General features: G+C 35.8%; 1 protein-coding gene across 2 annotated transcripts in view; it reads left to right on the top strand.

Annotated features, from left to right (window-relative positions):
- PLEKHA7 (pleckstrin homology domain containing A7) overlaps positions 1-12,601 on the top strand; it is a 154,680-nt gene that overhangs the window by 101,572 nt on the left and 40,507 nt on the right. For both annotated transcript variants that reach the window (XM_042785212.1, XM_042785213.1), the window contains exons 7-10: positions 677-749; positions 1,962-2,062; positions 9,165-9,343; positions 11,308-11,793. In XM_042785212.1, coding sequence (XP_042641146.1) covers positions 677-749; positions 1,962-2,062; positions 9,165-9,343; positions 11,308-11,793 — 839 coding nt within the window. The remainder of the gene's footprint in view (positions 1-676; positions 750-1,961; positions 2,063-9,164; positions 9,344-11,307; positions 11,794-12,601) is intronic.

The raw sequence follows: 12,601 nt of genomic DNA on the forward strand, positions 1-12,601 counted from the left end.
CTCAGCTGAGGAAGTTGTACTTGCTTAGGTTACAGTTTGGCAATTTGTCAAGCTTCTAAAATTAATTTCAATGTAAATATTACTCATTTTGACAAGGTGATTTATATATATATATATAGAGAGAGATCTCCACAGGCATATTATACTTCATTAAAATATGTATATTATGCACCCTGTTTTATTTTCTAAGGAATATTTGATTAAATTACTTTTTAGGCATGGGTAACATATGGGAGATTGACTGCAGAATTAGAGGGGATCATTGTCTGAAATGTGAGGTCATACTTCACAGCTGTGTAGTGATTTTCATCACGGTCTACAGGCAATCCTAGTTGGAGTTTGTGCCATCCAGATGCATACATTATTTCTCTACTGCAGATGAAACTGTCTAGATAAAATATGCGTTGGTTGTGTATAAGGGTAATCTGAATGCTGTTTGGATGCAAGTTTAATTACTTAATGAAAATTAGCAGTTTGAATATTTTATGCTGATTATTTTATAGCTGGATGTTTTGCCTCTTATCTTTCTTAGTACATAATATTTTGCTAAAATATAAACTGCTTGTTTTTGCAATTAATACCATATTTAGGTAAACTTCTGGTAAACTACTCACTGGTATAGTATTGCTGTTAACTTCCTATAAATGAAAAGTGTATCCCATTTCTTGCATTTCAGGATAGCTCTGGAATGCGGTTATGGAAAAGACGATGGTTTGTGCTTGCTGATTATTGTTTGTTTTACTACAAAGGTGAGTAGATACTAGCTCTTTTGGGTTGTCTGTAACAGTTCACCTGCTCAGATCACATTGCAAACATAAACTAATTGAACTCTTCAGATATAGTTAGGCATTCTGAGAGGATGCACAGTGAGACAATTACTTATCTGTATGTCTTTAATGAGCAGCAAATTTCAGGCCAGAGTTGGGAAAGAAGGGCATGCTGTATAATCTTTTGTCACATAACTTACCTTTGACCTATGCCAAGGTTTACATTGCAAAACATGTGGCAGCAATACCAGTTTAAGATTTATCCCGTCTCTGGTCTGCGTTGTGTTGCCTACTTGCTTGCACTTGGACAGCTGATTTTTTGAGAACGCACTATGGCCAGATCAGGGCATTGATTCAGCTTTAATCCAAAGTACAGTGTGAGAGAGTGAGAACTTCTGAATCCAGTATTTCTACCAAAAAAGGTTAGATGTGATCATAGACTGAACTAATATGTAATAGCATTACATAAGGTTATTTTGAAGTTTTGAATGTTGTGTAGCATATTACAATTTTTGGAAAGCATTATAGAATATGAAAATTGAATTCATAGGTCTAGGTTCTGCATTTCTGCTGTAGATCACTTTAGAGCCAGCAGTAATACGGGTTTCCCAATTACAGCAATTAGCATAGATACAGAATGCTAAATGGAAGGTCCGTCATGTTATGCAGCCGGTCAGAGTTCATTTGTCACATAAAGCTTTATTCTCAAAGCATGTTCTTCTGTCTGAACCTAAAAAATCAACCTCCCTCTCCCAAAAAACTCAACAAAAATGCAGACTGATTTTTTTTCAAAAAAATTCTATCTTGTTTTTTTTTTTTTAAATAAAGCATTTTTCTCCATATATTATTGATGTTGAGTCATAAGACAGTTCAGGTCAGAAGGGACTTCAGGAAGTGTCTAGTCCAGCTGCCTGGTGAAAGCAGGGTCGGGAGAGAAATCTGCCCAGGTTGCTCAGGGCTTGATCTAATCAGGCATTGAAAACCTCCAAGGATGGAGATGGCCCAGCCCCGCTGGTCGGCTGGTTCCGCTGCTGCTCTGTCCTCACGGGGAAAGTTCTTATATCCAGTCTGAACCACTCTTCTTTCTACTTAATGCCTGTTGTCTGTGTGTCCATAAAGGAGAATGTATTGTTGCCCCACTGAAAAGTGCAAAAGTGCAGTGAATTAGATTCTATCTTTTTTTTTATTCAACAGACAGCAGAGAAGAATCTGTTCTGGGTAGCATACCATTGCCTAGTTATGTAATATCTCCAGTTGGACCTGAAGATCGCATAAATCGCAAATTTTCTTTTAAGGTATAGTTACAAAGCTTATTAGATAATCATATTTTTTAATGTTTATTTGCATTAGAAAAGCTGCTGTTGTATACAGAAGCATCATTTGATATCCTTTTTTTTTTTTTTTTTAAAGTAGACAGGTATATTGACTGCCTGTTCAAATATGACATAGCACTTCTTTTTTGCTTATGAATTGATGTTCATATGTTGTACTATGTAAATGTCTTTAGAGATTAATAATGTGTCTGTGAGTAAAGATCCTGTTTCTAAAATCAGAAAATAGTATTGATAAGTTGTTCCAGTACTGTTTACAAATTGAAAGAAAAGTTGTCTTTTTTTCTTTATAGAGTACTTGATCTCATAGTGGGCTGATGGTTGTTGTGTTTTTTAAAAATAAAATAAACAGCTCAGGTCTCACAGTTAGAAAATGACAACACTGTAGCTTTTGAGGTTTAATTTCCTAGTTTCAAGGGGAAAGAGTAACCAATTTTCTTCTCCTTTTTAAGGGGGAGCAATAGTTGTCCTAAATGACATGGGCTTTTTAAAAGAACAAATACTTTTGTTTGATAATAGTTTGAGGTTGGTTTTGTGGTTTGTTTAAAAAAAAAAAGTGTAATTTACAGTTCTATTCTTTGTTATAAAAACCTATGAAAATGAAATAAAACATACATTCCTTCTTGACAGTGGAAAAACCTGACTCCGGTTAGTTGAGTTGCAGCACTAAGGCAAAATTTAGAAACTTCAGTGTATATTGCAGATTTAAATTCTACTGATACTTGGAGCAGAACCTGTTTTTCTATCAAGCAAATGAGCTATGTACTTTAAAAAAAAAAAAAAAAAACAAAAAACAAAAACCAAAAACCAAAACATTTAGAAATCAGGTTTTGATCAGGTATACTTAGGAGATCTAGAAGGAAACTTTCTGTTTAAATCTTTTCTGTGCTGAAATTACGAAGAACAGCTGCTCAACTTAGACTTTTCCTTGCATCTTGATTTGTGCAGTGTTTAAAAATTGTAGACTGCCTTTTATTGCTTTCGGTTCTATTTTCAAATGGATAATAGTTTGAAACATATTAAACAAATATTAACTTGGAAAATGTGTTTAGAAAAAGACCCGGTGCACTTTGTGGAAACGTTTATTATACTTTTTCAAATTCATTGAACATGAGATAGCAGGACAAGCTACAAAGGAACCTTTGTTTAAGAAAAAGCATTCCACTCCAATATTTAATGAGTGTAATTCATAAAGCCCTCCTCTCCTAGAGCCTTTTCCTAGGAATAAGCACATACTGAAAGAGGAGGACCCAAGGTACTTCTAGGCTTCTAATTCTCTTGAATAGCTATTAGTGCATACTGGGGAAGGAGATAAAGAAAGTAGCGTTAGTATCTACTTGCTTTAGAGTTAAAAAAAAAAAAATCTGCTTTTTATTTTATTGAAGGGTGTTTGTAAATGTTAATTGAATGTATATTAGGATTGTTAATGAGTTTTACACTATCAGTGATGAGGTGGGGGGGAAACCCTGTGTGTGTGTGCGTACACACACACGTGTAGTTACCAAGCAGCGTGCTCTATAGGCAAGCTATTAAGTCACCACTGCCAAGTTGTGCCTCTCCTTTCCTGTGGAGTAGAATCCATGGTGTGATTGTGGTTAAACGTTTTCAGAAGCAAATGCAGACTTCAGCTGTTCTTTTAGGGATATCATACCTATATGAGCTCTACCAAGTCTTTAATCTGAATCTTTTTCTGAAAATCAGCATGAGCTAGTACCTGAGACTTTCAACATGGGGTCATTACTAAAAAGTTGATGTAGAAATAGAGAGTTGATAGCAAAAGGAACTTTATGCTAAAAATCTCTATCAAAAAATCTACAATGTATATTTCATGTATTAATTTATTGGGCCGATCTTAACTTTGCTTTAGGTATTTAATGCTTCACTGCAGACTTGATGCTGCAGTTTCATTTTATTTAGAATCAATTCCTAGGGCAGGAGGAGGATTTTGTAAGATTCCTGGCGTGTGGACCCCATCCAACACTGACGTTCAGTGGTCATGGAGTGGGCTGTGGGCACACAGTGACAGGAGCACGGTCATGCTGGCATTCCATCACTCACCAGCCATTACCTTTATCTAATCTCTTCAGTACACTTTAATATCCAGAGCCTAGATGGACATTCTGTCTCACGACATAGTGCAGCCAGAAATAGAAACCACAAGCAGATTAAGCCCGAAATAAAGATAAGACTTTTTTACATTAAAGTCCTGAATGAGTGGGAGAATGTGCCACGTCACTTTTTACATTTGGCCTGTCATTTATTTAGACTGTTGTAAATCCTCTGTTACATTAGAGGTATTGGATCTCATTTTAAGTGGCTGTTTTAAGTAACAATGAATTTTTGAACCTAGGGAAGCAGTCAAACTGTGAAAAATTTCAACATTTTGCTTTGTAAAACTAAAGGAAGAACATTTACTTAGAAAATACATGGATGCTTTTTGCATACGATTCAGTTAGAAGAGGATTTGTACAATAAATGTTCACTGGGATATATGTTAAAACCTGCTAATTGTTATAATGTACACTGTAGGAGTTCTCAAAATTCTTTTCCTTTCATCATCTCCCGAGTCTAAGCTTTAAGCTTTTGTGTCTCTTTGGGTGTTTATAACAATTACAGGCCCGCAGAACTGCGTACAGGCTGTTCAAGTGCAATCAAAACCCTACTTCGAAGTGTAGCAGTATGTATGTTAAATTGTTTTGTTTAGTAACTCTGCTTTTAAGTTTTTATCTTGATGAATTTTTCACATTGTTTATTTGTCCCAGGCAAAGTGCTGTGACTAGCTGTAAGCTGCTGTCACTAAGCTGTGTGACAGCCTTTTAGAACTCAGGATCCTTACTGCATATTTAGTTCAGTAGCTAACATCTTAAAGATATTTAATTAATCCAGTTGCTATAGTTTTTAATACAGTAGTCTTTTGCTGTTACAAATGAGGGAGCATAAATCCAATGTATAGATTTTAATATGAAGAAGCACAACATTAGTATATAGCTGAAAATACTCTCTGGGATTAATAGAGAATTGACTGTACTCTTTAGTAATACAGTAATTTTAAAAGGAATAGTATCAGTTTATGAGGGTTCATGTCATCACAGTCTCTTTAGAAGCCTCATTGTCCTCAATCATGAAAACTATTTTTAGTTGGTCTTATATGTGTTAAAATTGATGAGAGAATACTGAAAGTAAACTCGTTTATATGAATTTGACAGTAATACAAATTGAGAAACTTGGAAGGCCTATCAACGTTTGCTGTAAATAAAACAATAAAACAACAAAACTTCATGCAAAGACAGCGCATGCAAGTGTACATGTTTGTATTCAGGTGTGTATCTTGCTACCAAATAAAGGCAATGAAGGATGCTCTGATGTTCCTCTGATAGGTAGAAAGTAGCGTCAGAGATACAAATTGCTCCATTTTATTTTTGATACTACCTTCTGCATGTTTTCAGAGGTACACCCTTCCAGTGTGAGGGCATTCCGAGCCTGGGAAGCCAGGCCAAGTCATTCCTTCCAGAAGATGCTACTGCAGCTTGTTTTTAAACATCTTTTCATTATTGACATTCTAAGACTTACTAATTGAAGTATCTGTTCATTGCTTAGACCTGCTGGGACCAGGGCAAATTTCTTACCTGTTTCTTTGGTCTCGCTGGTTTTCCTAAAAATTTTTACATCGTTTGTTCCTTTATCTTCTCTGGATCATTGCTGCTTCCTTAGGCTCCCACACTGCTTACAAAACTTCTCTGGGTCTGGGGAGTCAGGTGAAGAAACGCCAAGGGCTATAAATTTGAGAGGTGCCATTTTAGAATTTGGAAGAGGGAAGGTTCTAGCTTCTAGGAGTCCTGAAAAAGCTCAATATTATTTCAGGGTGAAAGATGAGTTGTTGTAGTTTGCTGCTGTTGTGTTCATAGTGAAGGCTCAGAGGATTATTTCAGTTTTTGTTCATAAATGGCTCATAAATGTCAAACTTCAGGAGAAGGGAGAATTTCCTGTATGTTATAGTTTATTTAGAGGACTAACTGAAAGATTACAATTTTTAGAATACTGTTCCCCTCTCCATCCCTTTGACCTATGAATTGTGACTTCTTCTCTCCTAGGACTTTTGAATTGCTGGAGGTGAACATAACAGCTGTAGGCATTAATTACTTTTAGTATAGTCTTCTGTTAAGTATTTTCTTTGAAACATGAATCTTTTCATGATTTTAACTTGTTTAACTTTTTGTCCTTGTCTTGTCCTATTGATATGCTCTTGGGGCTTACTGTCCCTTTCTCCTTCTGTGCATTATGGGAGAGAGACTGCTTTTCTTCTCAGTGTATCCACATTAAGGCGTCTGAATGCATGAATAGGTACCAATATTATTTCTTCCCTGTAGTGTGTATGGTTTACATGTGCGCATGTGCTGTGTTACAGGCTTTTTAGTATGCTGTAGTCATCCTAATAGCTATTGCTTTAAAAAAAAAAACAAAACAAAACAAACCCCTCCAGCTTCTGTGTCTACTAGCAGTGACAGCAACAGGACATTGGCACAAATTGGCTTTCTTGCAATAGAAAACACGCTACTAATCAATAACTGAAATATATTTGAGTTTTCCTTTAGCCAGTTTTATATATTACAGACTTCAATGTCATGTTTGTTGATAATAACACACCATCTCTGTTATCCCTTCTGAAGCTATGAATGTTTATGGCTGTGATCACTTCAGTCTCTCAAGGGAGAATGGTGCAACATACTTTGCATTTTGATACCTTTTTCACCTACAGCCTCTTAGGCAAAGCTTTCAGCTGTGTTTATCATGCACTGCTGAAAGAGAACCTGAAAGGTGAATGGGAATGGGTTATGTTAATCAGGATGTACAGGTTAAGACAGACAGCTGTTGAATCCATTTATTGATGTGGTACACAGTCTCCAGAATTAGTTACCCAATGTTCTGGTGTTTTTCAGCAAGTATATAACCCATGAATTGTGGGGTCCTACTGTGTCATCTGCAGCAGGGCATACGTACTCCGTTTTTCTGGAGGAGTCACTTCACTTCTGAATTCTAGCATCTTCTTCTATGGGCTCAATGTGGTCTGTGAAAGAACCCTGTAGTCATAATTCTAGTGTTAAAATCACCATTTCCCTTCCCTGGAACTTCCAATTTTTGGCCTTTTCTTACACTAGATGCTAACCATAAATTGCAATTAGTTAAATGCTTCCAAATCATACTTGTCTGACCAATTGCAATGGTCTCAAAATGACAAAAAAAAAAAAAAAAAGACCCCAATAACAACAAGGAAAACCCAAACTCAAAGCACTCAGTCAGGCAAACATGAAAAAAATCCTTTGATTCCTAAATACCCCATTGATCAGAGATAGTGTTTCATGTCCATAGGTCCTGTTCTCCTGTGTGGATGTGGGCAGCTAATGGTGTATTCCCTTATCGGCCAGTGCTCTTGGGAAGCAGAGACTCTTCTGAGCAGGAGAGGGCCCTGGACTTCTCTGCATCATCCTTTCCTCCTCTTCCTTCTCCTCCTCCTCTTTCTAGCTGGCTGCTGTGCTGCAGCCTCAGCCTTCCCACCACGGCTGTGACGGCAGGCCAGGGACTGACCCTTGCGCAGACGCTATTGCCGCCGTTTTCTAAACAAGCCGAGGCTCCTGTGCTAGAGCCGCGGAAGGGAAAGGCCACCTCCCACGTGTTTGGGAGAACACGCTGCAATAGAAAGGGAGTAGATTTTCTACAAAATTTAAAGCAAGCAAATATTTTGCTCTTTGGAGTTGTTGCTAGGAGTCTCTGAGATGATGGTAATTTGGGAAATTCAGGGTAAACAACTGAAATTACAACATCTAGGGAGGGCTGCACTGGATTAAATAGCCTGGGTTTTGTCAAAACTGTTGCTGTGTTTCTGAATCCATCTGTGAATTAAGAGTAGTATTTTTTTTAATTTGGAATAATGAGGGGGAGAGGATTTCATCAAAATAAAAAGACCAATCATTTAGGGAAGATCTGTGAAATATGTTTAGCCATTAAAAGATGACATAGCCAAATTAAAAAGTTAATTTTTTTCCTTTTTAAAAAAACCCTGTCTCAGCAGTGGTTTCATGCCTTTAGCTTTTGTGTGATAGCAGGTTTAGTTTTATAAAAAGCAGTTTAAATTACTAATTTTGTTTTAATATCATTACAAGAGCTTTCAAGCCAAGTATACTGTCTTCAGTTTTTTGGAAAGTAAGGGAATGTATCTCTCCATGCTAATCTGAAGCACGTCTGTAAAGTAACTCTGAGGAAATACAGTAAAGTGTTTCAAGATTGATATGATTTAGTAATACCTATACTGTTGCTTATACAAATGTGGATGAGACTTGATTAAATTCAACTAGCTTACAGTTACAAAGACATTGCATATTGAATACATTTGAATATTGAATATATTTATAGAGGAATTTCCAAATACCTCTAGTTTGCAGTGGAATTTCGTGGAGTATTTTGGTGTGCAGAGGTACTTGTCAATATTTTCTGTGCTGTGATAATGCCATCAGTGTTACTAACTTTATCAGTAAGTCTTGTGATTTTGCAGCTAATATAGAGGTTCAAGTGCACACTTTAACCGAAAGATCATAACATGCTTTATAATTAGTTCTTAAATAACCAGTTTAATTGCTTGAATTGTAAGATTTTTGTCTGTGTTTTGTCTGATTAAATTGCTTTATTAAATGTACTGGGAAAATTGGCTTGCTTATGCATGTCTCAGTGAGAATTTCTTTAATTTGTTTTGTATGTTATTTATGGAAAATGAAACATACCAGTTAAGATAAAATGAAATGCTGCAATTGCCTACTATGAAAAACAGAAGAGATGCACGTTTAGCTTAATAACGGGAGAAAGAGGTAGGGGAATTTCAGTAAAAATCAGAGTGCCATTTGAGTTTGCTGCACTATAACTCATTGTGGCAATGTAATAATTTTACCAAAAATTAAAGAAATGATTAAAAAGTCTTGGAAGGTTTTTTTAAAGATATCAGGAAAAGTTACAGTAAATTTTCTGGGGGGAAAATGATGAAAGGGTTGTCTGACTTTTATTCTTTTTTTTCTTATAGGCTGTTCATACAGGTATGCGGGCATATATTTATAATAAGAATTCTGTTATTGGCTCTCAGGCAGAGCATTCAGGGATGCGGACATACTACTTCAGTGCAGATACCCAAGAGGATATGAATGGCTGGATCCGGGCTATGAATCAAGCTGCTCTGATGCAAACACGCTCTTCTCTGAAGAGGCAAGTTCAGTACAGAAACTGTACAGAAAGCTTTTAAAAATTTTTTAAATCGGTGATCATTTCTAAAAGTGATATTTATAAATATGTGCATGAAACTTATTCCCGTTTTAAAGAAATAATTCTTTTTAATTTACATTCTGTTGCAAATCAGTTAGCTAACATTAATTAAGAAAACTTGGTGTTCTGTATTTGTTTCTACATACAAGTTGTGTGCCCACATTTAATGACATGGATTAATTTCTGTGTGTATCTATACATATAATTTTTTAGGAAATTTCAGTTAAAAAATTATAATTTTTGTGAGCAAATTCATACACCTACAACAACCAGTTGGCAGCCTTGAGGAGAGGTAAGTAAAAGGGAAAAGACAGTAGAGTAATGAATTCTTTCAAATGAGTGTTTAGAACCAGGATTAAAATGCTGTTAAGAGGGAGAAAAATGTTAAGGATGGGTAAATCATAAAGTGAATAGAGTTATGGATATTAACTAATTTATGCAGGTATTAACTGCTAATTTTTTTTACTTACTTTGGTGGTCTTCAGTACTTTTAAGAGGTTTTTATGCATTTCTCAGTGTAGAAAAAAAGCACTGTTACAAAAGGAGGATGTCTTTTGTCCCATTGTTCTTGATTAGTGCTAGAGGCAAACAAATTCAACTGTGCCTTCATGTGCTTCCAGTTTTTCCCTTTTCTTAAAATTGATGTGGCCTTCTTGATGTTTTGACCTTGAAATGTGACTCTTTCCCTACAACTCCTTGTGAAAGACTGTACTGTGAAACAACCCTGCTTTTAACCCTTGGGGTTATAAGGATTAAAATGTCATGGTACATTTTCTCAGAGTAGCTTGCAGTATTGCTTGCTTTTGGCAAATCGAGTATAAGTAGAGGATAAATATCTCTTCCAGAGCTTTGCATCCTATATGATTCTGCATTAAGATTTTCTGGATTTAATTAAAATTTCAAATAACATGTAACCTGCTACATGTTTTTTCTTTATCTTTTTTATTAGTATGGGAATAATTGAAAGAGGAATCGGTGAAGTCTGAGTCTTCAATTTGAAGATTAATCTGAAGTATTGATCCAGTGTCCTTCCTCCTACTAGACTATCTTGGGACACTAAGTAGACTGAATGAAAACAATTGTTTCATGGCACTTACTCACAATTCGCCTTCCATAAAGCTTTAAGGAAGCTGAACTTAGTTTCAGAGAAAATGAGATGCTACTCCGAGATCAATGATACTCCATTGAATCATAAGAGAAAAAAATGTTATCAAGATCCTAGTCTTTATAAAAAGTCTAAGGATCCTAGTGTGTTGTAAGTTTAATATCAAGATTTCCGGTACAGATTTTTTAAAAATAATTATACAATAAGGTAAATAAGTAAAACTAGTGTGCATTGCAGCATGTATTAGGAGCAATGGGGGTTATATTTGTTGTTGTTGTTGTTGGTTTGGTTTTTTTTTTTGAAGGAATAGCCCTTAGGTTAGAAATTTCCTAGACAATGATAGTACTGCCTCGAATGTAGATTTTCTTTTCTGTCCTCTTGGCCAGAAATCACTAGTCCCTAAAGCATCTACAAAGATATTTTTAACTTTGAAATGAGCAGTTGGCGGGTTGGTTTTGGTTTTTTGGCTTTCAGTATTTCCCAGGATAGGAAGACTTTCCTCTTTACAGTTGTTTGTACATAATATTACACGAGTTGAAAGCTTTTTTCATACAATATTAGTATTTTCAGTTACTTTTACAGATGCATATAAATGACTTCTTCCTTGATAGCACTGTAAAGGTAACTTTTGTCTAAGTGGGATAACAACTGAGTTTTGCTGAGCGTATCTATCTTAACATGTCAACTTTATCACAGCATAGAGAAGGTGCTTTTGTGGGTATCCTTTCTAAAACAGTAACAAGACCACATCAACTTTTCACAATTAAGCAGTGTTCATTACTGACATGTATTTTCTTTCCAGAGAAACTGAAAAAGTGGATCAGCAAGCAGTTCCCCAAGTCAATCATCTGAATGCCTGTAAAGAGTGTGTGAAGGCAGAGATTACAGATACAAAAGAAAGTCATCAAAAATCAGCTGAAATGCTTGGATATGATAAGTGTGAAGAGATCAGAAGAGAAAAAGAGGAGGAGGAGCGATATATCCACAGAAAAGAAACTCTGGAAACTAAGAAGGGAAAGGCTAAGCATGCGTTAACAGAAGCTGATTCATTATTTCCAGACTTAACGAACGCATCCAGGTCCCAAGTAGCTCAGCCTCAGCCAGCTGAGAAAAATGGAACGCTTCCTAGTTCATTAAGTATGAGTTCTGGCCTACTGGAGCAGAATGGTACCAGCTCATATAAAAGAGGGTTTGTTCCCAGAACAAATCCAGATAAACAGATTCAAAGAAAAAGTAACATGGCTCAAGTGGAGCACTGGGTAAAAGTCCAAAAGGGAGATACAAAAAGGTTAGTAATAGGCCCATCTTTAAATAGACTGCCAAATGGCATTTTCTTAAATTAAAGGCAACTACATATTAGTAATATGTTTAGTGCAAATCAGAATGATATTTTACAGCGACATTATATAACAAAACTTACTTTCTCCTCCAGTGCAGAATGGTATTTTTCAGGTGTTTTTCTTTTGGGAAAGTCAACAGAGGATTAGCTAATCAAATCTCTTTAATGTTATCACTGTATTGCAAACAGAAAAAGTGTGAGATTAGAGGGCTGTTTTTTCTTACTGTTTTTAACCACTGTAGTTGCTTAAAACTTCTTAAAATTTGCTACAATTGAAGAGCCAGAAAGTGAAGTGCAGCCCTCAGTTACCTCTTATTCATAAACAGCTACACAATATAAATTATAGATTATAATTTGTTTTCCATTTAAAGGATGCCAATTTTTTTTTTTTGCACTCTCTTCTATTCCTGTTCCAAACATCCATTCACTTCTCTACATCAGATCACTGCATTCAAAGTGTGTGTGCCACATATTGAAAGCTCTCTGTATTCATTTAGTTAATGAAGAGGTCCTAGAATGTTCCCATAGTCTCCAGAATCTTTCCAATTTTCAGTCCGTGAAAATTACCTAAATTGTAACAAGAGGTGGAATGCTCATGGGAATGCTTTTGTAATTTGAAAATCTCATAATTGCTTTACTTTCAAAGTGTGCAGTCAGATTAGGTACCAGTTGGAAAAATGAAGTGATATATGTATGTATCTGTTTGGAATGTCACCTAGTGTCAAATGGTGGGAAAGACAGTTGGGCTCTATGCTGC

Source organism: Tyto alba, unplaced genomic scaffold, assembly GCF_018691265.1.
Source record: "Tyto alba isolate M040663 unplaced genomic scaffold, T.alba_DEE_v4.0 Super-Scaffold_8, whole genome shotgun sequence".
Lineage (NCBI taxonomy): Eukaryota > Metazoa > Chordata > Aves > Strigiformes > Tytonidae > Tyto > Tyto alba.